At 43.1% G+C, this 25,637-nt stretch overlaps 1 protein-coding gene across 5 annotated transcripts in view; it reads left to right on the top strand.

The window, feature by feature from the left end:
* MAPKAP1 (MAPK associated protein 1) overlaps positions 1-25,637 on the top strand; it is a 231,214-nt gene that overhangs the window by 147,417 nt on the left and 58,160 nt on the right. For 2 of the 5 annotated variants that reach the window (XM_029201624.1, XM_029201623.1), the window contains one exon: positions 23,537-23,644. The exons of 2 other annotated variants lie outside the window; for them this stretch is intronic. In XM_029201624.1, coding sequence (XP_029057457.1) covers positions 23,537-23,644 — 108 coding nt within the window. Of the gene's footprint in view, positions 1-16,502; positions 16,598-23,536; positions 23,645-25,637 lie in introns of all 5 variants that reach the window. One more of the 5 variants, XR_003790653.1, reaches the window with a different exon arrangement.

Genomic DNA, 25,637 nt, shown 5'->3' with positions numbered 1-25,637 from the left:
CATTTAACTGTTGTGGGGTTTTTTTGTCCTTACTGTTTTCTCTTTGAAGACAACATCCTGAGAAATGGGGAGAGTGTGGAAGGGAGGGTAGAGAGAAAGTAACCTGTGGTTACATTTACTGAATAGTTATTATATTCAAGAATTTTTGTATTTAATCTCTACAGAAACCTTGTGAGATGGGCATTATCTCTTTTCTGTGGTCGAGAAAACTGAAGCTCTGTGCATATATCTTATGTGTATGTGTACATACCTGTGTGTGTTACTAATGAGTAATGTAGATGAGATATGAACCTAGATCCCTTAATTCTTGAGCCCATTTTTTCCCCCTGTACCACAGCTTCCCCACTTAAAATGTAATGCAGATGAGAGAACTTTTTGGAGTAAAGGTAATAGTCTGTATATTGACAGGAGCTGATGTCACAGGTATATGCGTTTGCCAGAACTATCAAGTGGTACTTGTAAGATGTGTGCGTATCATTGTATGTAAACTTTACCAAAATATAAAAAAAGATTCTTAAACAAATGTTGAGTACCAGTTACTGTTATGCACACTGAAGTGTTCAGGGGTGAATGTACTGACACCTGCCCCTTACTCTGAAATACATTTTTTTAAAAAAAGATGGACTGATGGGTAGATACATGATAAAGCAAATATAGTAAATGTTAATAGTAGGATCTAGGTGGTGGTTACATGGATTTTCAGTGTACATTTCTTTCAACTTTTTTGTGGTTTAGAAATGTTCATAATAAAATAGGAAAGAACTCATTAAAATTACAAATATGTAATTTAAATTCTGCTCACATTAATATAAATTTATGAACTTACAAATATATGTCCTTATGGCATAGAAAACACTAATCTTCATTTTGTACGATGTTTTATCTTTCATTACTTCATATGTTAAATATCTTTGAGATCACAGTTTCTTCCATTGACCTCTGGTTTTAAGTAGCATGTGGAGTTATGAATATAATAATTGTTACCACTTACTGAATATTCAAAATTTGCTAGGCAATCGGCCAAACACTTTTTAAAAAATTATCTCAGCCTTAAAACAACTATTTGAATTGGGTGTTATTTTTGTTTTATAAAGGAGAAAACTAAAGCTCAGAGAAGTTGCAGGACTTGTCCAAGGTCATAAGTAAGCTGGGAGCTGGGACTTAAACCTAAGTCTATACTCCTAAGCACTGTGCTGTACTTCTTCCCATTGGCAAAGGTTACAGGGTCGACAGCTCAGTGGAGGCAAGTATGCTTTTCTCCCTGGAGAGATGAGTGCACCTACTTCAGCTGGATGTGGCAGCGTGATTCGATGGAAAGGGCACGTAGACTTTGGAACCAGACCAGCCCAAGTCCCCACCCCAGCTGTACCTTTCACACAAGCTGTGAAGTTAGCAAGTGAAACCTTTCTAACTTCAGTTACCTTTTCTGTCAATAGGGATAATACTACTTACCTTGCAAGGTTGTTTTTTTGACTAAATACATGTAAAACACTCAATCAGTACTGAGTACTCAGTGAGTATCAGCTGCCTTTATCCCTATCGCCACTACCACACTAGACGTACTGTAAAACCTGGCTTTTTAGGATTTATTTCCTTTCCTACCCATATGACTTGGCCTTTGCCTGTACTTTTCGTTTACCAGTGAATTAAGTCTATAGAAAGTTTATACCCTGTGATAGAACCAGTCTTTGAATTTGTTTGGATATGGATCTGCTGGAAGCACCCTTTACATTGAACAAGGAGAAAACTAGATCCAGAGAGTCAACTGTAATGATTTTTGACTAACAAAACCCAAACCATCTATGTAGGGGTGGATTAATGATCACAGGTCTTATTCATCATATAGCTTATATCAGCAAATTTAATTTACTATGCAAAGATTCTAGAGACAAAGTAAACAAACTATAATTGCCTGTAACAAACATGTTTACAAGTGATTTTTACAAGTGTTTGTATTAACAGTGAGTAGCTCACAGAGCCTGTTGCTTCTTTTCAGAAAACATTTAAAAGAGGAAATAGAATTAAATACCAGTATGATTTTTGAGTGAATGATTACAGACAGAGAGGTTTGGGGTGCTGCCTCCACCCCTTGATTCTCTCCACCAAGAGTCTTGATCTCCCCCAGAGGAAGTAGAAGACCCTCTTTCTTCAGGCAGGCCATTAGTGTGTTCGTCCTGTTAGTAGCTGTGAGGAAAACTCTTCCTCTGCCAGGACTGAGTTTAGACACTTGCCGTGAGAAACCGTCAGTTGAGAACAGTTACCCCACCACAGAAGGCTTCTCCAAGACCAGCCAGGGACCTGAGACACCTACACCTTTCTCGCTGCTTTCCGAGGCCCGGCAGTGGAGCTGGTCTTTCCACATAAGCAATTTAAAAGGCAGTGTTAAGAATTTCAGTAACTACTTTCCATAATGAGCTTTTCCTTTTTGAGTACGTCACAAATACCGGACTTTCTGCAACAGCTCTAAATGCGTTAAGAAAAAAGAAAAATCCTCTTCAGTGAGGGCATTTCTTTTTCTGCCTTACAATGCCAGTAATGCCCAGAGACAAAGATGGCTTAAAATCAGAAGCCATTGGAGTGGCAGTGGAGGCAGGGCTGGGGAGGACGTATTGGAGCCTTCTTCGCTCGTTACCTAGCTCCTGATCACGGCAGGCCAGTCGGCAAGATGCGTAGACTCGACTCTGCCAGCGAACCAGTTTTTTCAAATACAAAGCCAGTGAGATGTGATTAAAACCCAACTGCTGCAAAAGATACAAGGTGGTCTGTTGCAACTCCTCAGTCTTCCCCAAAACTGTCACCACATAATCATAGAAATACCAAATCATAACCCCCGCCTTCCTCCACCCTTTGTTTGTGGCACACTGCATTTAATAGGACAGCGTGAATTACGATGAAGTTAAGACGAAGTGTGATTTAAGCCTGAAAAATCCCGAGGGTCCTGCAGACCTCTTGAGCACAGTGTGTTCAGCACCAGACTCATCACTCAGTAAATGTTTATGGAATCTCTACTGTGTTGCAGGCAGTGGTGAAGAATGACCAGGCCTGTTCCTAGAGAGCTCTCACCCCAGTGGGGAGATGGCCAATGAAAAGTAAGCAAGCCAACAAGATGTATTGGATAGGGAATCTTACTTCCAGCTTTTAATCTGTCCTTTATCTGACAAAAAGGACCCAGTTTTGTGAATTGAAGGGAGTTCGTCTCACCCCCAGCACAGGGCATTACCTCAGTCTTTCCACTTCAGCAGGTCGTTTCCATGCACCTCCTAATTGGCTAACAACACCACTCCCTGGTGCAGGGAGAAGTGGACAGGGCAGCAAGAGCTGGGTGAATCCATGAACACTGAGTGACTCCATCCAGGACCACAATGGAAATTAAGAAACATGGGCCATATCTCAGCCTTGGAAGCTAGAGAGAACGCTGTCCCTCAGCCACTCAGCCTAGTGTCAGAGGTGCCATGGGCCTCTCCCCAGTAAGTTCCTAATACGTCGGTCTCGCCAGATGTTGGTGAGTCCCTTACTAAGGCAAAGGATGAGAACCCTCCTTTCCTTTGGGAGACAGCTTAGGATAGGGGTGGCGAGCTCTCATTTGAGTAAAAGGAAAGCCCTTCGTGGAGAAAAATGGGTTCCTTTTGGTTTACCAGCCCTGGACCTGACCAGCACCATAGCTGGCCCATAGCTGGCTAACACATTTTGTGGAATGAACTAAGGAGAAGTAGCGAAAGCCAGTCTGCAGCCTACAGCTGCTTCACTCCCTCCAGCCCAGGCTCAAGGCTGCCCACTTTCTATTTGGGAATGGATTTACTGCACTTTGATTATTGGAGGTCAGACTTCCTTAGAGAATCAGATCATTGAATGAAAATGTAAATATCATAAAAATGAAATGCAATGCAGATCAGTCAAAATTAGTGTTGCCTCCCAGGTTCCCTTACTAACATCGGTCTCTAATGAGTGCTTTGGGAGCCAGAGGAGTGTACCCCAAACAGACATTTAAGTATTGATAATCAAGTAAGGGTACCCTGTGGGAGGAAGCTACTGCCCACACTGTATTACAGGAAAGAAAGGAAGGAAGGGAGGGAGGGAGGAAGGGAGGGAGGAAACGAGGAAGAAAGACACTTTCTAAAGAGGGTTGGGAGAGGAGAGGAGAGGGAGAGCGAGCACACGTTAAATCCTCACCTTATGTAGCGGCAGTTAATAGATGCTGTCTGATATTTATAATAATATTAAAAACAGCTGAATAGGAATGCTAATAAAGAATGTGAGGGCTTCCCTGGTGGTGCAGTGGTTGAGAGTCCGCCTGCCGATGCAGGGGACACGGGTTCATGCCCCGGTCCGGGAAGATGCCACATGCCGCGGAGCGACTCGGCCCGTGAGCCATGACCGCGGAGCCTGTGCTCCGCAACGGGAGAGGCCACAACAGTGAGAGGCCCGCGTACCGCCAAAAAAAAAAAAAAGAATGTGAAAGTGAGTACCAGAAGAAACAGCCAAAAAAGTTTAAACTAACTACCAGTAAGGAAGGACTTGGGGATGGGCAGGGAATTAACTGGTTTTTATTATAGGACTTATAACTATAAAACTGTAGATACAGGTTACTTTGATAAGAGTAAGAATAGTTTTTAAAATTTGTAAACAGAAGACAGCTTACTTTCAAATTCTAGAGCTTAGAAAGCTTTCTCTTTCTTCCCCTTACCTACATGGACTTTCTCTATTTGGAAACTTCCTTTCTCCTAAAAGCCACAATCCATTTCATTGTATTGGATGTCAGTTTTCTATGAGAACATCGTTATTAAATATTTGCTTCCCCTTATAAACATTTCCAAACCTTTTAAGACCAAAATGTTATATGAGTATAACCATCATATTGTGATTTTGCCAACGTATTTTGTCTCTGTGACCTGTATTTTCCATAGGTTAAAGCACAAGCTATTAGCTGAGTACTCTGTCCCATTCTAAGAATGACTAGTATCTCAGATATAAATGAAAACAGCTGCTTTTCCATAACATTAGAGTCCCAAACAGCTGTCACATGTACATTTTGACACTTTTTTTTCTTTTCTTTTTTTAAATTGAGACAAAAATTAGTTTACTGAATCTACTAATCTGGTTAAGTGTATCATCTAACTTCTGTGGAGAGGTGGAAAAGAGGTCGTAGAAAAGCCCATTGAGCTAGAATGTAGCTCTCCCAGAAGGCTCGAACTTACTTAAAATGAAAACCCTGTAATGAGACCCTTCTTCTGTGCCAGGTCCATAAGGGCCTGGTGGGGCCGCTGCACCACTGCTGCCTTTGCCCGTGAGCTGGAGCCTCGGCTGACAGCCATTGTTCTCTCTCCAGCTGAAGAGATTGTGGAGTGCCACCCCGTTGTCTCCCAAAATCCTGAAGCAGTGCTCTCTCCTCCTCTGCAGCCCTTGGAGGATTTATTTCAGGGCATGGCTGTTGTAGAACACAGGAGCAGGCTTCCTTTATTGGCTTAAAGCTGGCCCTGTCACTACTAGTTGGGTGACCGTGGTCATGTCATTCTCCCACTCTGAGCTCCTTTGCTTTAGTTTGCTCTTTAATAAAATAGGTCACAACTAGATCACAGGCCGCTGGTTGGTAGTCTTAACTGAAGCTTAATACCTGGGTTCTAGAAACACCTCCCTGGTTCCACTCTTGCTCCTGTTACTCTTTCTAGCTCTTTGGTGAGTTTCTTAGCTTGTTTGAACTTCATTTTCCTCATCTATGAATGAGAATAATAATAGTGTCTTCTTCATGGCATTGTTGTGAGAATTAGAGATCCATGTCAAACACCAAGCACTTAGCTGTTATTTATTACTCAGTAAATATTAGTCCTGTCCCCTCCCTTCAATTTCACTGTTATGAGACCCAGTCATACTCAAAATTTTGTAATATAACGCTTTTTTTTTATGCATATGACTGCTTTGAGTCAGAGACTCTAGCTGCTAAAGAACCAGCTCAAACTTAGTCCACATTAGGTATGGCCCAGAATGTGTGCATCTGTCTGCCCAGCTGCTCATTTGAGCTTTTCCAGGGGTCTGAGGCCCCTTGTCAGAGAAGCAAAGCATCAGTGAGAACATAGGCATGCACATGTAGGAATGACCTAGCATTCCTCTGGAGCGCTTTGCATCTGGGTCTGGATAGGCAGAAGGGTTAAAAGCTGGAGAAACTTTTGTCATAAATTTTGTCTTCAGCAGGACTTCCCAGGGAACATCAGACTTGAGCAGAGAGGAAATGCTGATTGGCCTCAGAGTCAGCTGAAGGAGACAGGAGCTGCAGTGGAAGTTGCTGGATTTACTGTTATTAGCAAGGCAAATGGAAAGCCAGCAGGGCAGCCCAGCTCCAAGATAATAGATCTAACAAAAGGGAAAACTCCCAGAAAGGAAATGGCTGGCAGCCACGACTCCTCTACCTCCTCTACTGCCATCTTTTCCATTGCATTTGCCTTTTTGTTTTGTGTGTTTTAGCACAAGGAGAAGCATATTTTAACATCTTAGGTTATAAGTCACAATTGGCTTTGAGGATGTATAATTCAGCTTCTTACCTGTTTGATGGCTTCAGAGTTGACATGGTAAAGTGTGCAAAATTGTATTAATATAGTAATAAATAGTTGCCATTTATTGAGCACTTACTATGTGCCAGGCTAAGTGCTTTACATACATTATTATCTCAATCTATAAAACAACTTCATGAGTTAGTACTTATCATTATCTCCAATTTAGAGATAAAGAAACAGTGCCTAGAGCGCTTGAGTAATTTCCCAAGGTCTTTTTTCTTTAAGATTTATTTTTTTTATCAAGGTAACATTGGTTTATAACATTATATAAGTTTGTGTACAACATTATATTTCTACTTCCATATACCCTACAGCGAGCTCCCCACCAGAAATTTAGTTTCCATTCATCACCATACGGATACGGTTGACCCTCTTTACCTGTTTCACCCTCCCCACCCCCCTTCCCCTCTGGTAACTCCTATTCTGTTCTCTGTATCTATGTGTTTTTGTTTGGTTTGTTCATTTATTTTATTATTCTGTTTGTTTGTTTTTAAATTCCATGTATGAGTGAAATCGTATGGTATTTGTCTTTCTCCGTCTGACTTATTTCACTTAGCATGAGACCCTCAAGGTCCATCCATGTTGTTGCAAAAGGCACGGTTTCATCTTTTTTATGGCTGAGTAGTATTCCATTGGGTATTTATATATCCCAAGATCTTAAAGCTTGGTGGAGCTGGGATTTGAACCCTGCCATTAAGGTCCTACCAATCCAGTGGAAGGTATTGAGGCAAGAGCCCACTTGGGTATTATGGAGCTAGACAGGGTACTAGCAATAAGAAAAATGCTTAACTAAGGCTTGTGTCCTGACTTGAAGCACAGCCCTAGTTGGTACAGTGGTGGTTAGAAGGAAGGTGGACAGGCAGAGAGGAGCTGGGTTGGCAGGCGGAACCTATCTCTGAAGGGTCTGACTCCCCAAAACAGGGAGCAGGGCAGATGGGCAATCCATACCCGAGGACCACAAAGACTGAGGGGGAACTGCAGGCAGCAAGGACCAGGGAAGGAGACGACGCTCTCAGCATCCAGGGACAGCAGTACAGAGCCATGTCCTGAGAGGGTCAAGTCACAGAGGCAACAAGTGAGCAAAATTCCTGTTGTCAAAATTGCCTCTAGGAAAAAAAATTCTTAAAAATGGCTGTCAGGGCTTCCCTGGTGGCGCAGTGGTTGAGAGTCCGCCTGCCGATGCACGGGACACGGGTTCGTGCCCCGGTCCGGGAAGATCCCACATGCGGCAGAGCGGCTGGGCCCGTGAGCCATGGCCGTGGAGCCTGTGCTCCGCAACAGGAGAGGCCACAACAGTGAGAGGCCCGCGTACCACAAAAAAAAAAAAAAAAAAAGCTGTCAGAGGCCAAAGTGCTGTGATTTTTCTCTTTAAATCCAACACAGCTAGCTTTTTTCACTAGCATTAGAACAGATGAAAACTAAAAGTACATATATATAAATACTAAAATCAAACTTGGCACAGAAAGATGCTCACACTGTAAGAGGAACTGGAAAACTGAGACACCACCATCCACCTGGTTAATTCAGTTAGTCATTCATCACACATTTACCAAGTCTCGTAGTTGCAAAGATGAATAAGACTGTTACCTCACACTCACTCTCCTGGGCCTCATTGAGTCACGGCAAGTGGAATTCTCCAAACTATTTCAGGTGTTGTCTTGGTCATGTCTCCACCTCTTTTTCCCCTTATTTTTATCAAGCACATGTGGTTGAATTCAGATAAATTACATGTGTAATATATGAACAAGGAAATCCAATCAGGTGGGTGGCATCTGGGCGGGCAGGATTTTCAGAGAGGCACACTGAGAACCTAGCAGGACACCAGGCCTGGGGACAGGGTCCTGGGCAGTGCTGGGCCAGGATCAAGGGCAGTTATCTGAATGAGACAGGAAGGCCAAGGCTAGAGTAAAAAAAAGGAAGCCTTGACTTTGGTTGGCCTGGAATTGCAGAAATCCTCTTGCCCTGGAGCAGAGCCCACAGATGAGAGGAGTGTTAAGTGGTACAACTTTTTGCCCATTGTGGAGGCCAGATTAGACTTGGGGAATAACCGTAGAGGAGGGATGTGGATTTGACAGACTGGAGGAGCAGGCGGTGTGGGCACAGGGAACGCACAGCAGTGACGTGGAGGTGGGAGACCACGGAGTGTGTGCACCAAATAGTGAGGAGACCAGTTTGGCTGGATCACAGAGGACATAGGGGAACAGGAAAGTAAGATGGATAGACTGTTTGGAGAGCAGGGTGAGGAGTTGGCCGTGGGGAGCTTGTGAAAGGATTGGAAGCCCGGAAGTGATAAACCTTCAGAGTTTGACTCCAGAGAGCACCCTCTGACTATAGGGTGGGGAATGGATGGCTGGAGGCGAGGAGGCAGGGTGGGAGACCGTCACTGTGGGCTGGGTGATAAGCATGCCAGGGAGACTTGGTGAGTGGGTAGTGTCTGCAGAACTTGGGGGCTGACCTAATGTCAGCAACAAGGAGGAAGGCTGGTTAAGAAGTACTCCAAACTTGGGAGGCCTTGTTCACTGTGCAGAATCCTCAAAGGCCAGAGTCAGTGTTACTCATCTTTGCATCTGTAGCGTCTAGCTCAGGGTGTGGCACGTGGTAGGAGTTTGGTAGATGTTTGATGAACAACTGAGTTAATTCATTGGGAGACTCGTGTCATCACTGGAAACCCAGGTACAAGGAAAAGGTTTGAGAAGGGAAGGTTAACAAGTTTATAGTTGGTTGTCCTATAAAATTAGAAACAAAAAAGTGCTTGGAGTTCTTTCCCTTCCCACAAGGCAGGCTCAAGTCATTCACTGTCAGTGGTGCTTCCTTGGGGCGTTGGTGGAGGCCTGCTGTCCTGCCCAGGGCTAGAAGCCCCTTCCACCAGGGCAGCTGGCACCAGCTTTGTTTACAGAATGCTGTCACTCCTGGGGCCTCACTGCATCTGCTCAACGGCCTGTCAAGTACATACAACTATCATCCTCATTTTACAGAGGAGGAGACTGAGGTTCAGAGAGGGTATTATTTACCCAAGCCAGTCTCTGGCGTAAGCAGATTTGAAGGGAAGCCTTCAGATTCCACTGTATCATAACAAAGTCTGACGACTGAAAACAGTTGGCCCTAAGCTTGCTGTCCATTGACTCAGGTTGGAGTCACTGCTTTATATAACTCAGAAAGGGCTGCGGACGAATGAAGTCTCCTTTTTGTTCGTTCCTTTTGTTTTCGTTCTTAGGTGCTTGTGACTAAATTCACTAATTTCGCTGCTGTCAAGGCTGTGTTAAGGAAAATGGGTTTCAACTGCTGTGGTTTTTGAGTACTGGGCTGGATGTCAGAAACCTTTGCCATCACGGGAAATCCTGTCACTCTGGATTTACTGTCTGCTCCCCACAGCTGAATTCTTCAGCAGTGTGATTTAGCATCCTGGCTCCCCATCAACCAGTTTTGGCATTTATTTGAATGCATTACCCCACTTGTTTCCATAAACTATTTTACAATTGTTTAAAGTAAATGACTGTTTATTTCCACAAAAACCATCTGTATTTCTTTACAGAGCAACAGATAACTGTATGTAAAATTTGGTAATGTCACAGTGACTCAAGTTAAGAGAAACAGATTGGATTGAAAATTTGGATGCTAAGGGACAGTGTTAAAGATTTCCATTCTCTCTAACAAGTGATATCTGGATTTGAAGGAAGAAAAAATATTTCTTTTTTACAAGTAATATCTGGACTCCTTTCTCCAAAGGGAAGTGCATCCACACCAGCTAGATGGTGACAGGTTACACACTGTTAGCACTCCTCAGGGTGGTGAAGTGTCTGGCCCTTCCAGCACCCTCCCCGCCTGAGCTGGTGTAAGAGAGTCTCCTTTCCAGTGGCTTCCAGCCTTTTCCAAGTTCTGAAGTTTTAGGTTGCCCAGGCTTTACCTCTTCTCGTTCTGATGTTAGTGTGTTCCACTTAGGCTTGTGTGTGGTAGCTCAGATCACTCTGGTAGGAAGCATGTTAGGACAGGTTGCTGTGGCTGGAGAAGACGGGCCTGGGTGAGGGAATGGCCTGATTGGGAGGCGGGACTGGCGCATGTCAGTGGGGGTCTTCCATTCTCCAGCCAGTGTCCAAAGCTTGATCCACACTAGCTCCACCCATCCCCAGGAAACCCAGTCAGATTTGGGGCACTATTGGGAGTCTCCAGACAGAGGGGACATTTGGAGTCAGATGGAGGTAGAGTTTAGGAGCAAGAGATGATCAGGAGGGTAGGCAAGCAGGCTGGGCTTCAGGCTAGTCACCAAATATTCACTAACAGCCCTTGTACCGTGGCCATCCTAGGAATGCAGGGATACAAAAATGTGCTCCCACCCTCAACTTGCATGCAGCAAGTACAAGAAACAGGCCCACGCAGAGCTCTTTTTAGTATGAGTAGCACAGAGGAGTCCCGAGGCAGTGGCACCTGAGCAGAGTTTTGACTCCTCAAGGAGAGTGAGTGCTAGAAAACTGAAGTAGAGGGAAGATTATTCCAGACAGAGGGTTGAAATGACATAGTTTTGGAGGATATTTCTGGATTATTATGTCATTAGGTGGGAGGTGGAGAAGAGGGAGATGAGACCAATGTGGCAGACCTCTAGAGGTTCCAGCCCCCTTCTGGAGAACTAGAAGCACCCCTGCCCCCCCACCTCCCTCTCCCAGTGCTGCTTGGAAAGCAGAGGCAGCAGCCTAGACGCATGACTTATCGGATCTTTGGAACAACTCTAAGAGGTAGGTTCTGTTGTTATCCCTCTTTTACAGATGTGAAAGTAAGGCACAGAAAGGTTAAGTGAATTGCCCAGGGTCACACAGCCAGTAAGCGGTAGAGCTGAGAATTCAAACCCAAGCAGTCTGGCTTATAACCCTTACACCATACCCTCTCAAATGTGGTGGGCTCGGCAGAGGTTGCAGAGGACTCCCTAGACACACATACACAAACACACACACAATATTGAGCCTAGGGCAGGAATCATATCAGACCTTCTCCCAACACCTGGGCTGCAGGGATGGACTGCTGACACACCACCTCTTGTCTCAAAGACTGAATGGAGGAAGGCATCAGGACTGCTGTAGAGGGAGGTTGAGGAGGCCAGACAGAGACAGTATGGGATCACTCTTGTCTTCCACAGTACCATCCAGAATCCATGAGGAGGACAGGGCAGGCATAGCTGTCCAGACTAGGTGGGCAATCTGACCCTTGGTCTGTGGTCATTGGCTCTCTCTGTGAATGGCCTCTGGGCACCAGCAGCCCAGCCCCAGATGCTCCAGTCATCTTCACCTTTGCTGCCCAGCTCCTTTGAGCAGCTCTGGAAACCTCTGTGGTCCACTCCGTGGCTTGACTTAGGACCACGGGAACTCCTAAACAGGCTCTCTGCCATTTTAGTCCCTGGCTCCCGAACTGTTTAGGTGTCTCCCCAGCAGCCACTGAGCCCACATGATCTGGGAGGAGGCTCCAGGGGCCACAGTCCCTAGTCTGATCCTGCTGGAATCATCTCTAAGATTGTTCAACCTCATTTTTTAAAATTGGATTTTTAATGATAGTAGTAATGCTAATCATATGCCCACTGTCAAAAAGCCAAACAAGATAGAAGTCTATAAAGTAAAGAAAAAAGTGAAAGCCTTCATCTGTGCTACTGCTGCATCCTGCACCCAAGGTAATTCTACGGTAGCAGAATAACCGTGAGAACAGTTTGGTTCATATCCTTCCAGATTGTGCTTGTGCTTGTGTGTGTGTGTGTGTGTTCAACAAATTTACATGCACACACAGATACAAATGCACATATATAGCTGGGGTTTTACTTTATTAAAATGGAATATATACTGTACATTCCATATCTTTTTAAATTTCATAATGTATCATAGAAATCTTCCCATGTCTTATTAACTTAGCTTAATTTTTTTAACAGCTCCATAGCATCCCAGTGTACAGATACACCGTATTTGATAGTTTCCTACTGGAGGATATTTAGATCGTGTGCACTTTTTACTATTGAAACAGTGCTGCAGTGAACATCTTTGAACATACATCATTGTGTGCTTGGAGTAATGTTTCTTAGGCTAGAGTCCTTCGTTGGTGAAGGTTGTTCAATTTTAAATGCCACCTTCTTGAAGTCATTCTATTTAACAGAGATTATTAAGCACGTACAAAGAATCTGTTGCTGTGCTGGAGCTCTGGGAGTAGAGTTAGGTTTTTTAAAAAGCCCCCCCACCCCCATCTTCAAAGAGTGCCCTGATTGGGAGGCCGGGGGAGAACAACGAAAAATAGACAGCAATGCTTCTAATCCAGCCTGCTCCGGGCACTGAGAGGAACACGGCCCGAAGGAGGTTGGGATGAAAGAGCTCTTGATTCTGACAGGGAGTCAGACAGGGCTGCAGAGAGGAGAGAGATGCCCAAAGGTGTGCCTCCTGACTCCTCCCAGGAGCCCTTCTGCAAGGCTGGATGTTCAAGAAGAAATTTGTTCTAAAGAATTACGATGCTCCTGCATTTTCTCCTGCACAAAGAAGGAAATCTCAGCTGTACGCCCTTTCCTTTCCTCCTCTTGGCACTTTCTGATTGATGATTGGAAATGATGGCAATACATAAACTATTTTTCTTTTTATTTTATGATCTGGTAATAGCAGTAACATATTTCCAGTAAATGTTTTCTATCGCAATAAAAAAGTTGTAACAAGACTAGAAATGGGTATAGTTAAACCCTAAAGAAATCACACTTTCAGAACTGTGGATTGAGGCAGTAACTCTAAATCATTTAACTTAGAAAAAGGCCCCCTCTCCCCGCGACAAAATCAGGGCAAGCGGATGGCGTTCACTTGAAGTGCTCGGCAGATAGGTGCCCGCCATGGGGACTGAGGAGCTCTCAGTCTCAACCCCCTCATGTGAGACCAGCTACCCACCCTCTCTTCCTCCTAGTTTCCCACCCAACATCTTCACTCCTTTCTGAACTGATAAATGATCTCAGCCTTACAATTGTTTTTTTTAACCCAAAGATCAAGAAGATTATAGAATGCTCTTTCTGGAACACAGCATAGCGGTGTGGTTAAGAGCACAGGCACTGGAATCACACACCTGGATTCTTCTGGCCTCGCTGTGGACACATGACTTGGCCACAGTGTTTTTTCCTCCTCTGTAATATGGGGATTAGAATAGGGCCTACCTCATTGTTCTGTGATTCGGAAAGCTAATGCATGTAAAGGACTTTGCTAAGGGCCAAGGAAGTCCTCAATGTCAGTCACTGTTGTTATTTTCTAAAAGGGCAAATTGGTGATTTTGTTAAAATTTGCATAGTAGTATACAGCTGGCATTTATTGACTGCTTATTATGTCCTAGGCATTGTGTTCTGCATAATCTTTGCAATTACTCCACGAAGGTTTAGATCAACTAGCCCAGTGTCACAGAGCTTTTGTAAGAGAGCCAAGATTTTAACCCAAGTCTTTCTAACTCCAAAACCCACACTTAAACCACCACATGTCCACCTTCTAGGATTAGATACTCACAGCAGGAACAGAGGTGGTTACACTTTTTGTCTGTTTTTGTTTTGAGCAGTGAGTTTCAGTTTTATTTGGGGACCTTACTCTCTCCCCTGGGAGACGGCCTCTCAGATAGTTCTGAGGAACTGCTCTGAAGAGGTACTGGAGGAGCCAGGATATACAGGAATTTTTTGGCTGGGAAATACAAGTAGTCGTGCAGACATCTTGGTAAAAGATTACTGCTAATCACAAAACCAGATATATCAAGATGGTTACACTTTGAATAGTTCTGCCTCATACCAGACATGTCCTCCTTTGGCTGGTAAAGATTTGAAGCTGATAATGCTGAGAGCCTGTGCTCTTAGAACTCCAGGGCCAGGCAGAAAAGAAAAGAAGCATTTCCTTTCCCTAATTGTAGGCAGAGCCGCCTGCTCCTCAGCTGATGCTTGTTTAGGCTCTGTTACTCCTAAGAGGATGAATGGCTGCCGCTTCTGTGTATCTGGTGTCCTTAAACGTGCTCTAAAAATTAGTCCTTTCCCAGCCTTTGTCTTTAATTTCTGATTCTAGCTGACACCTTCATTAATGGTCCGGTGCAAGCTTTCTGTCGACTTGAAGACTACCGTGTAAAAATGGTTTTGCTGTCCTATCAATAATGGTCATAATTTCCCCAATACTCTCATCAGCAGTGAATTGAGTCTTGCAGCAAAGAAATGGAAACCCCAGTGCAGTGGTTTTAAAGTGATTTGTCTTGCAGACGGCGTCCTATTTCAGTAAAATCAGGTCAGTGCAGCACTGCTGGGTCAGATGTAAGTCTGATACAAATTAGTTGAAGGAAATTGATCATTCCAACCTTAGGTTATTTTTAGCTTCTGTAGCTTTTTAATATCTCTTTTTCTTTGTTTACATTTGCTTTAATAAAGTTGAATCATCATTGTCTCCTCAGTTTCAACCAAGCCTTTCATAAAAGGAAAGAATGCTGTCTCCCCACCCCATAGAAGCAGCCTTCCCTTCACAGTTTTGGGGTTGGCTCCAGTTATAACATTGTTTAAACACTTAAACCCACTCCTGCTCATCTTCTCTGGCCGGCCCCCTTTCTGGGGTTTGTTTATTGCACAAACTGACCCCTTGACCAGTCTGTTCTTCATTGCTATTGAAAGTTAATGGGGGCAAAATTGCATTCCCAAACATTTGAACCTGAAGTGGCCAGGGCCGAACTTAGTTGATCTCTGGTGATCGGTTCAATTTAGTTACGATTTTTTGCCATTAGGCTGGGGCTGAATGATGGTGATTTGGTTGAGGCCAAATGTCTGAAGAAAATTGGCTCTCTGATAAGAGTGCTGTTATCAGAGGGGGCTACCTTCTCATTTACATTTAGATGAGTATTGATTATTTATTTACTCAGAGAAGTGAGATTCGTTTCCAATCTTATCTTTCTCCTCTCTGCTTGTCAGCAGAAAGAGAGATAGAGCTCCTGACATCAGGCCAAGATAACAGCACTTTGTAGTAAAGATAAAAGTTGGAATGGGCCTTTTTCTAGTCTTGACTGAAAGGATAAGTTTTAAAAATTAGAACTGATGGGTCATGCTTTCAAAACCTTTCCTGAAGGTTTTGCAGTTTAGGCAGGAGAATTGGTTTATTGGAACAGCCTTGGTCTTTCTTCTTTTGTAATAGGAATGGTATTTAATTTGATTATATTTGGCTGTTTGACTGAGAGCAAATTATATATTGGCTTAGAGGAGGATAAAGTGTGACCTTACTGTCATGTCAGCATGTTCTTTTTTATTATTTAAATTCCAAATTATCCAATCCAAGCCTGGGCGGGAGTATAAGCTACTAGTGGTTATCACTTGAATATGATTCGGTGCTTGTATTAAGATCAAACAGAAAATGATTACAGTCACCCCTAGAGGAAGAGCTATCAGCGATGGAGCTGACACTAGATGCTAGATGCGAACATTTTAGCGTAGCTGACGTTAGGGCTGAGCTCTGATATTGACGGCGTCAGCTTGTCAGTGATGGCTTTGGCGTTGGCTCAGTGAGGGACTTGGGACTCAGCCGGCCCCTGCCATAGAGCAGACAAGTCTTGGTACGGCCTGCCAAGCGGGCCTCCCTGCCACCAGTCTCCTCAAACCCGTTGTTGGCAGTGCCGCCAGGAGAAGTGTACCAAAGTATAAAGCTGATTGTGTCACTCCCCTGCTCTGTGAGCATCTGTTCTTATAAGAGAGAATCTAGACTTTGACCAACAGTCTGGGCCAAGCATCCCAGCGCCAGCTTCCCCTTGAAACCCCACAGAGCCTAGGCCCTTTGCACGCGGAGTTTCCCTTGGTCCACGTGGGCTCTTCAGTACCTCCTTGCCTTTGCACATTCTGTTCCCTCTGTAGGAATGCACTACTTCCCCTGCCCTCTCCCGGCTCTCAGTCCTCCTTCAAGACTCAGTTCAGATGTCTCCCCCTCAGAGAAGAAGTTCATTGTCCCCTCTTCTGTATTCCCACAGCACCTTGTCATTGCCTGGGGAAGAGCACTGACTGGGGCTCTTTGACAATTTCATCTGCTCGCATGTGTCTTGCCACCTCCCCCAGCCTGCTTGAGGTCAGGAATCATTGATTATTCATCTCTGTGTCTGGGACATTGTTGATGCTCCTAAAATGTTCGTTAGATGAATGTATGGATGACATCGTAACACCACAAATCTTTTGACATCTGTGCTGCCGTGGTTTGTTCAGTGGGTTCTGACATTTACTCACCATTTTTAGACTGTATTCGTAGGACCAGAGAGACTAAGGAACTTTAGGAATCCTGGCTGCTGAACAAGTCTCCGATCTTAAATGCTGCTTATAACTTAAAAGCAAGCTTGTTTAAATAGATCTGCATGCCCTCCTACCCCACACTCCTACCTTGGACACACGTGAGAAAGGGTACGGACATCTGCTCTGGTGCCAGCGTTCCCTGCCACTGTGTATCTTCCCTTAACGGGGCTGTTAGCCTCTTGTGACTCTGAGGTTAGGCATTCACCTAAGCCTCACCACAGCGGTTCCTGCTCCTTCCTTCTCAAGGAAGTTGTGTTATTCTCATTTTACAGATGAGAAAATACGCAGAGATTGAGTAACTTCCCCAGAATGCATAGTGAGAGGGTGCAGACAGAGGAGTTTTCTACTCAAAACCCAGCTTTTCCTCTTATTTGCTCATACTTTTTCTGGATACAAGCAGCTCTTTCAGATTAAAGCAGCTCTTTAAGCTGGCGAATGGAAAACAGCTGACGTGAAGGTATATTCATGAAAGTGTTCAGCCTTTTCCTTTATCATTTTCCAGATAGGTGGTCCTCCAACTTGTTCCCATGCTCAGCAATAATAATGATAGTTTAATTTGTTTATATCCCACTTCAATCCAAAAAGCAGTTGGAATACACTGATGGGATAAAAAATGAATGAATTGAAAAACTACTTGAAAGAAAATGGAAATAAAGGTCCAGAGGATTAACTGACACAGAAATGAGTGTCCAGTCGTCACACATTTAGTGCTGAGCTTCCTCCTGGGCAAAGGAGAAAGGAAAACAGTATCAGTTAGTTACAAGATTTATGTTAAACTGTCTAAAGGTACAGAACAAGCTAGTTGCTCTGAGGAAGTACAGCTTTTCCAGATAGGGAGGTCTGAAGGAGGTTTCTCCCATGGGCCTTTAGAAATAAGATACAGAGTGATAGGGGCGTATGGCTTCTCTCTCTTTAGGCTTTTGCCCTTCCTTCCCGTTAGATTTCAACTGTCAGCTGGCTCTCTGCTGTTAAAGAATGGCATGCCACATGCTTTTATGTTTCAGTCAAGGATTAAAGAGATCGAGGAAGCTGAACTGAGCGTGTATCCACCATCCAATAGATACTACAGATTTTCTTTGAAACTTATGTGTTAAGATGTTTGCCTCGGGTTTACAAAATCCCATAAAAATCCTGCCTGGGTATTATAACTTGGAACCCTCCCAAAGTGCCCAGAGCAGTATTTTGTTGTTAGACCATTCGGTGATGTGGTTTTACTGCAATAAATACATCCTCGGAATGCCCAAGCAGGTTTTCTTGTTGCTGCAGAGTAACTGCTTCCCAGAATCTTCCTTTTGTGCTCTTCTCTGCTGTGAAGGAGAGGGTGTGTAGCTCCACGTGCAGCTGTGACATTTTAAAAACTCTTTCCAAAGGGAGGATGTTGCCTTGAGAAGTGTGTCCTATTTGGTGTGAAAGAGCCTCTTATATTTTTATATAATCATCTCTTTGGCAAAAGTATGTTAATACAAACTGACCTCACAGCTTGTCTCTATAAAATGGCTTTTGGCTGCTGCTTTTCTCTCCTCCTGTGTCAGCTGCCTGAAAATTAAATTAGCATTTGCTAGAAACTATTGTCTGATATATAGTAGGTCTGGGTTGTCATAATCTTGATTGTCATCAACAGACATATATTAAGAACTTATGAGTGAGCCACTGTGGTATTTAATATGTAGACTGTAGGCCTGGGCAGCCCTAGGCATGAATCCTAGCTCCACCACTTCCTGTGGGACATTGAGCAAGTTATTTAGCCTCTGTCAGTCATGGTTTCTTCCTCTGTGAAATGGGATTCATACTCTTTACATCCTAAGATGACGAAGAGTAAATGAGACGATCTTTATAAAAGGCCTAACGTAGTACCTGGCACATAGTAGGCGCTGTTCTGTTATGATCTCTTATAAAAGTCTGATGATATGGCCGATGGTGATGACGATGATGGCGGCTGACACTTAAATAACACTATTAATGTTCTAATTGCTTTACAACTGTTAACTTATTGAATCCTCAGACAGGCCTATAAACTAGGTGCTATTATTAGCCCCACTTTATAGATGAAACCAGAGAGGTTAAGTAAGTTGGCCCAAAGTCATACAGCTAAGTTTCTCAGCCAGGACTAGACTGAGGCAATTTGGCCCCAAGTGCATGCCCTTAATCATCAGGCTGTATTGCTTCTAATATATACCCTGCCTCTCATTACACAGTGTGACCTAAAGTTATCCATCTGGCCTTTCCAGGGGAAAACGTGCAAAATAGTCTTTCTCTGTGAAATATCTTATCCAGCGTTTGGGCAAGAATTAGGAGAGAAATTGAGATTTGCAATAGGCAGTTTTCTGTTTGGGTCTAGATCTCAAGTCTCATCTATAGCTTAACTACCCTGCCTTCCCCAAAGTTAAGACCCATCCGTCCTTTGCTAAGTTCAGAAGTGGATTTCCAAGTTGTTCCTTAGCTTTTATGGAAGACCATGGAGTCCCGAGAGTGGAAGTTGATGCGGAACCTGTTACTTAAAAAACTGGGCATACATAGGAATATTCTGAAAGACGGGGAGAGAGTCTTCCTGGATGGATGGAAAGATAAGATGATCCTGTCTTCATAAGGAACCAGGATACAGCCATAGCATGGGATATTTAGCATGTGTGGATTTCATTAAAATAAATTATTTCAGATCATTTATCATAGAAATGAATGTATAGAAACCACAAGTTAAGTAATTTAGAACCCAGGTGAATCCATGAGTCTACAAAAAATATATATACTTATGGTACAAACTATGGCTTTTTATAATTAGTCTGTAATTTACAGTTTGTAAAAGGAAGAAACCTTCAAAATACATAGGCTTTAGGGCCAAAGACCCTTGGGTTTCATTTTCCCCTCCTGCTTCCTACCTGTGTGATCTTAGGCTAGTTACTTCACCCTGCCAACCTTCAGGGTCTCAATCTGTCAAATGAGGATAATAATATCTGCCTCTAAGAGTTGCTGTGAGGATTCAGTAAGCTAACATATGCAGCATGCTTGCATATAATGGTCATGCAGTAATTGAGAGTCATCATAATATAATGAATATAATGAAGCCTAATAATACTTGGCTTCAAGGAGAAAGTCCTAAAGCTACTTTTAGGAAACAAACTATTTTAGTAGAAATATCTACATTGACATATACACACTGCCATATATAAAATAGATAATCAACAAGGATCTACTGTATAGCACAGGGAACTCTACTCAGTACTCTATGGGAACCTATGTGGGAAAAGAATCTGAAAAAGAATAGACACATGTATATGTATAACTGAATCACTTTGTTGTACACCTGAAACTAACACAACATGTAAATCAACTCTACTCCAATATAAAATAAAATTTAAAAAAGTAAATAAGTAATATTATAGTCCCCCCCCCAAAAAAAGAAAAGAAATATCTACAAAACCCAAGAAATAAGAAAGTGAATATGGAATGGTGGCATTTGTGGCTTAGAGAGTGATGCAGGGACTTGTGTTTAGGGATAAGGGGCCCTTCCTAGTACTCCCTGCCTCCTCTGGTTTCCCCCGTCCACGTCTCCCAGACAGCTACAGAGACCAAAAGGAAAAAGAGTACAAAGGAGACCAGCCTGAAATACACCTTGATGTGGCCAGGCCTTGGCTCCCTGAATCAGGAAAGGGGTGGCTTGCTTACCATCCAGTTGTCAGGTAGGCGAACAGCTCTAGATGCCCAAAACCCTATATATACTGTGCCTAGAGAGGTTACAGGGTCACTTAAGATGAAAGTATTGATCTACATAAACAGATGATGTCTAGTTTTGATTAAACTATTGCAAATGAAAGACCCATTGGAGATGCCACAGGGTGTGGTAATTACAGTATCCTCAGAAAAATGGCACAGTAAGAAATTGGAGGGCTTATAAGTATATATGATGTTTTAAAAATTACAAAAGTGAAAAAAAAGAGAGAGAGTTCCCTGGCGGTCCAGTAGTTACGACGCAGGCTTTCACTGCCGTGGACCCTGGTTCGATCCCTGGTCAGGAAACTAAGCCACGGCACGACCAACGGGAAAAAAAATCATAAAGGTAGCCTTTATTTAAGTAATTATAGGAAATTTGAAAAATACAGGAAAACACTAAGGAAAAATAAAAACATTCATTATCCCAGTATCCAGTGTAACTACTATTCACATTCTGGAAATAACCTTCCAGTATGTACCCCACCCCCCGCCATGACTTTACATATATTTTTCATAATTACAATCATCTTACACATATTGTGTTATGATTTGCTATTTTCATAAAGTAGCATATTATAAATGTGTTCGATAAAATCAAATACTTTTGCAGCATCACTTTTAATATCTCCATGGTATTTCACAATATTTTGTTTAACCAGTTTCCCTGTTGTTAGATCTGGGTTATTCCCAAATTTTGACTATCATAAAAAAATGAATTATTGTAGGTAAACTTTGTACCCAGATTTCACTGTAAAGTCGTAGGAGTGGATATCAGTGCATATATATGCTATGTTGCTGGGAGATCTAGGGGTGGGACAGCTGGAGATTAACAGGCCAGTGTTTTAGAAAGCAGCTCTCTGGGTTCAGGGGTGGTTCTCTTCTCTCTAATGGGCTGCCCACAGCTGTGAAAGGTGGGTGTTAGGGAGGGGGGGCGGGCAGAGCTGTTGGGGGAGGGATCATAGGAATCTCTCACCAGCTATGTTTTCTTAAAGTTCAGCTGGGCATGACTTTTCAGTGATTATTTCCACCAGTGAATATGAAAGCATCCAGTGATGAGCAGCAAGCATGCTTGGTAATTGACAAATGTTGGCACCGACAGGTGATGGGTAGTGGAGAATAAGAATTATCTGTATTTCCATAACTTTATTTGCTTAATATTTTTGAAATTAAAATTGAACTATGGGGGCTTCCCTGGTGGCGCAGTGGTTGAGAGTCCGCCTGCCGATGCAGAGGACACGGGTTTGTGCCCCAGTCCGGGAAGATCCCACATGCCGCGGAGCGGCTGGGCCCGTGAGCCATGGCCGCTGAGCCTGCGCGTCCGGAGCCTGTGCTCCGCAACGGGAGAGGCCACAACAGTGGGAGGCCCACGTACCGCAAAAAAAAAAAATTGAACTATATATAATGTTGAACTACAATACCTTCTTGACCTGACAGTGTATTAGAGTTTATAAGAATTGTGTAGACTTCTGAGCATGTATTTCCTTAAATAGTTGTATGTGTCTTGAGCATTGTTAACTTAGTGAAGGTTTAAAACCTGTAAGTAGTGTAAAAAGGACTGAATGTATGTAAGAACTCTGATAATTGGCAGAAATGCTAATGAAATACCAATTAGAGGAAGGATCAAATATACCATGAAAGTGAACTGAAACTCTACAATGCTACGGATGAACTTAGAATGTGGGGGAGGAGAATGACTTGAGATGAGTGAAATGCCTCAGACTGATGAAGGAGAAGTGTTGGATGTAAATAATCAACAGGTTGAGGACAGCTGAGGAACACATCTAAAAATATGTGTTCCACCTGGGAGCCCTGTAAGGCCTCTGATGCTTCATCAGATCTCTCACACCTCTGCTGTCTGACCAAACAGGCCTTTCATAGTCAAAATAATAAGACAGTTTCTTACACCTCTAATCTTTCAGTAACCATTAACAACAGGAGCAGTCTTTTGAATCCGATCATTGGACCCGTTAGGTGTTATCTGAGAAGAACAAGATTGTCATTTGGCTTTACAAAGAAATACATGAATAAATGTATAAAATGCCCCAGTGTTTTAAGATCTGCCAGAATCCCTTTGTGATGCAGGGTAACTGATATTCCTGGTTTTCAGTATTATTGAACCTCTGCCTCTTGTGTTTTCATAAATATTTCAACAAAAACACGAATCAGCAGCCACTTGTCCTTCTGTCATCATAACCCAAAAACCTGGAATTTTTTTTTTTTTTTTTTTTGCGGTACACGGGCCTCTCACTGTTGTGGCCTCTCTCGTTGCGGAGCACAGGCTCTGGATGCGCAGGCTCAGTGGCCATGGCTCACGGGCCCAGCTGCTCCGCGGCATGTGGGATCTTCCCGGACCGGGGCACGAACCCATGTCCCCTGCATCGGCAGGCGGACTCTCAACCACTGCGCCACCAGGGAAGCCCTGGAATTTATTTTTTAACCCCATCTACGTTTTAGATTTTTTTTGGCATTTTTGGACTGTCATTATATTCGAGTTCTAAACATACCTTATTCCTGCTTATAATTGATTATTCATTATCATATAATAATTATTAATAAATAATTTTGTAGGACTGCCTCCTATGAGGCAGGTACATTACTACGTAAGCATTTTTCCTGTAGCATCTCTAATCTTCACAATAATCCTTCAGGGTATAAGTATTCCCACATTACATATTAGGAAACAGAGATTCAGAGAGGGTAGGGTACCTGCTCGTATCTGGGAAACCATCGTAGCCACATTGTGATTCCAAGTCAGTCTGACTCAAAAGCTTTCTATCTCTCATCCTGTTTTGGGGAGAACTGAGCAAAAATAGACCTGATAATAGAACAGACAAGTGTGTGAAGCCATGTGGAAAGAAAACTCAAACTCTTCCCTCTTGGATTGGGAGACCCCAAACAGACTTCAGTGTTTTCCTAATGCTTTATCAGCTTTTCACTGGGGTGTGGTGTTTTTCCAATATTAAATTCACTGTTTCAGACTGCCTCCCCTCCTCCTGCCCCTTTGATCTTCCAGGCCCTCAGTACCGCCTGGAGAAGCAGAGCGAGCCCAATGTCGCTGTGGACCTGGAGAGCACTTTGGAGAGCCAGAGCGCCTGGGAGTTCTGTCTGGTCCGCGAGAACAGTACGTTGGCCTCCTCGCTCCGTGCCTGCTTTGTCCGTTGCAACATGCTTAAAAGTCCTGTGTTTGGGAATACTCACTGGTCTGGCCTCCCTAGGCTGATTTGAGGTGACTTTGTTTTCCAAGGCAGACATCAGCCTTCATGCCAGAATTGTATCCCAGAATGAAATGATTGATTTCATGCTTTTTGGGAAATGGTCTGCATCCTGTTTAGCCCTCTGTGATTAATATTTATCTGTTAAACTGTATCGTCCTAAGTTAGGAACAGTCCTGGAAACAGTTTAGAAATATGAGGCCTTTTCTGTGGCAAAGGCTGTATTGTATATAAAGCAACTGGCCCTGTCAGTATCACTGTTCAGTCATCAGGTTTTAGAAAATTCTGGCCATTTTCATACTCTTGGCCGGAGGCAATGTAGTAGTTCCTAGTGCTATGCAGAAAGCTTCTTTAAAAGTTCAGTTAATTTCTTTCATTCACTCTTTAGAGTTTCAGACTTATGAATTTTAGCCATTCCTCTCCTCTATACTCCTATTGACTCAAGGGGCGAGTGACATGTGAAAACTGTGATCACAACAGCCGACTCTCCATCATTCCTGCTTCAGGGCTTTTACGCAGGCAGTGTCTTCTGTGTGGAACACTTTCCCCTACTCTGGTTAACTTTTTTATCCTTCTTCTCAGTTTAAATGTCACCTCGATAGAGGCCACCTGTGATCTCCCTGTCCCCTCATTGCCTAAACCTGACCTGTTCCTCATTTGGGTCCCCTGTTATATTCCATCATAGAGCATACTACTTTTTTTTCATTGCATGTATTTCTGTTTATAATTATTTATTTTTCCCAATGATTGATTGATGTCTGTCTCTCACACTAGATTGTCAAGTCTTTGAGGGTATCCCATACCAGGTTGACGTTCATTAATTTAGCAAATGTTCACTCATCACCCACTACGGGCCTTGTCCTGCGTATAGTAACTCTAGTGGATTCTGTTTCAAAATGTTTCATGTTGACTCCATGTTATACGAATAAGATAAAATGTTATTTGTTAGGATCTTGGTATATATTTTGGATATATAACACACATGCAAAAAAATTTCAGATAACAAAGTATCTAAAGTGAAAACTTTTAGCCTCTCATCTCTCCCCTAATTCCTCTCCCGGAGACAACAGTTGTTCCCAGTGATTTTGGTGTCTTTCCAGGGATCATCTAAGCACATGCAAGCATATTCTGTATATGTATATGAATGTACCCACACAAAGACATATATATACACACACGTATTTCCCTCCTTTTATTTTTTTTATTTAATTAATTTATTTATTTTATTTATTTATTTTTGGCTGCGTTGGGTCTTCCTTGCTGCGTGTGTGCTTTCTCTAGTTGCGGCGAGTGGGGGCTACTCTTCGTTGCAGTGCCTGGGCTTCTCAATGCGTTGGCTTCTCTTGTTGCAGAGCATGGGCTCTAGGCACGTGGGCTTCCATAGTTGTGGCTCGCGGGCTCTAGAGCTCAGGCTCAGTAGTTGTGGTGCACGGGCTTCATTGCTCCACAGCATGTGGGAACTTCCCAGACCAGGGCTTGAACCCTTGTCCCCTGCATTGGCAGGCGGATTCTTAACCACTGCGCCACCAGGGAAGCCCTTCCCTCCTTTTAAAAACAAAATGGTAGCAAACTGTCATCAGTGTTCTATATTTTTCTTGTATCATTGTAACAGTATGTCACATAGAGAGTACTCCATATTCTACATCAATCCATATATTATTCCGTATATAGATTTACCTCTTTCTTTTTTAACTGCTGCATAGTATTTCACAGTATACTGTGATTCCAAATTAGATGTGTCCTAGGTTTGTTTAGTTTCATTTTTTTTTTCTTTTAAGATAAGGTTCTTATACTAGGAAAGAGAAGCTATGAGGATTGGTGGATAAAGATTTGAAAGCTGAGCTCTTGTTGTCACTCCACTTCTAAGTACGAGCATAGTCTTAATTAAGTTGTATGACCTCT

This window comes from Monodon monoceros, unplaced genomic scaffold (assembly GCF_005190385.1).
Source record: "Monodon monoceros isolate NGI ecotype Baffin Bay Population unplaced genomic scaffold, NGI_Narwhal_1 Super_Scaffold_5, whole genome shotgun sequence".
Classification (NCBI taxonomy): Eukaryota; Metazoa; Chordata; class Mammalia; order Artiodactyla; family Monodontidae; genus Monodon; species Monodon monoceros.
Note: the sequence above shows the minus strand (reverse complement) of the source record. Positions and strands in the feature narration are given on the sequence as shown.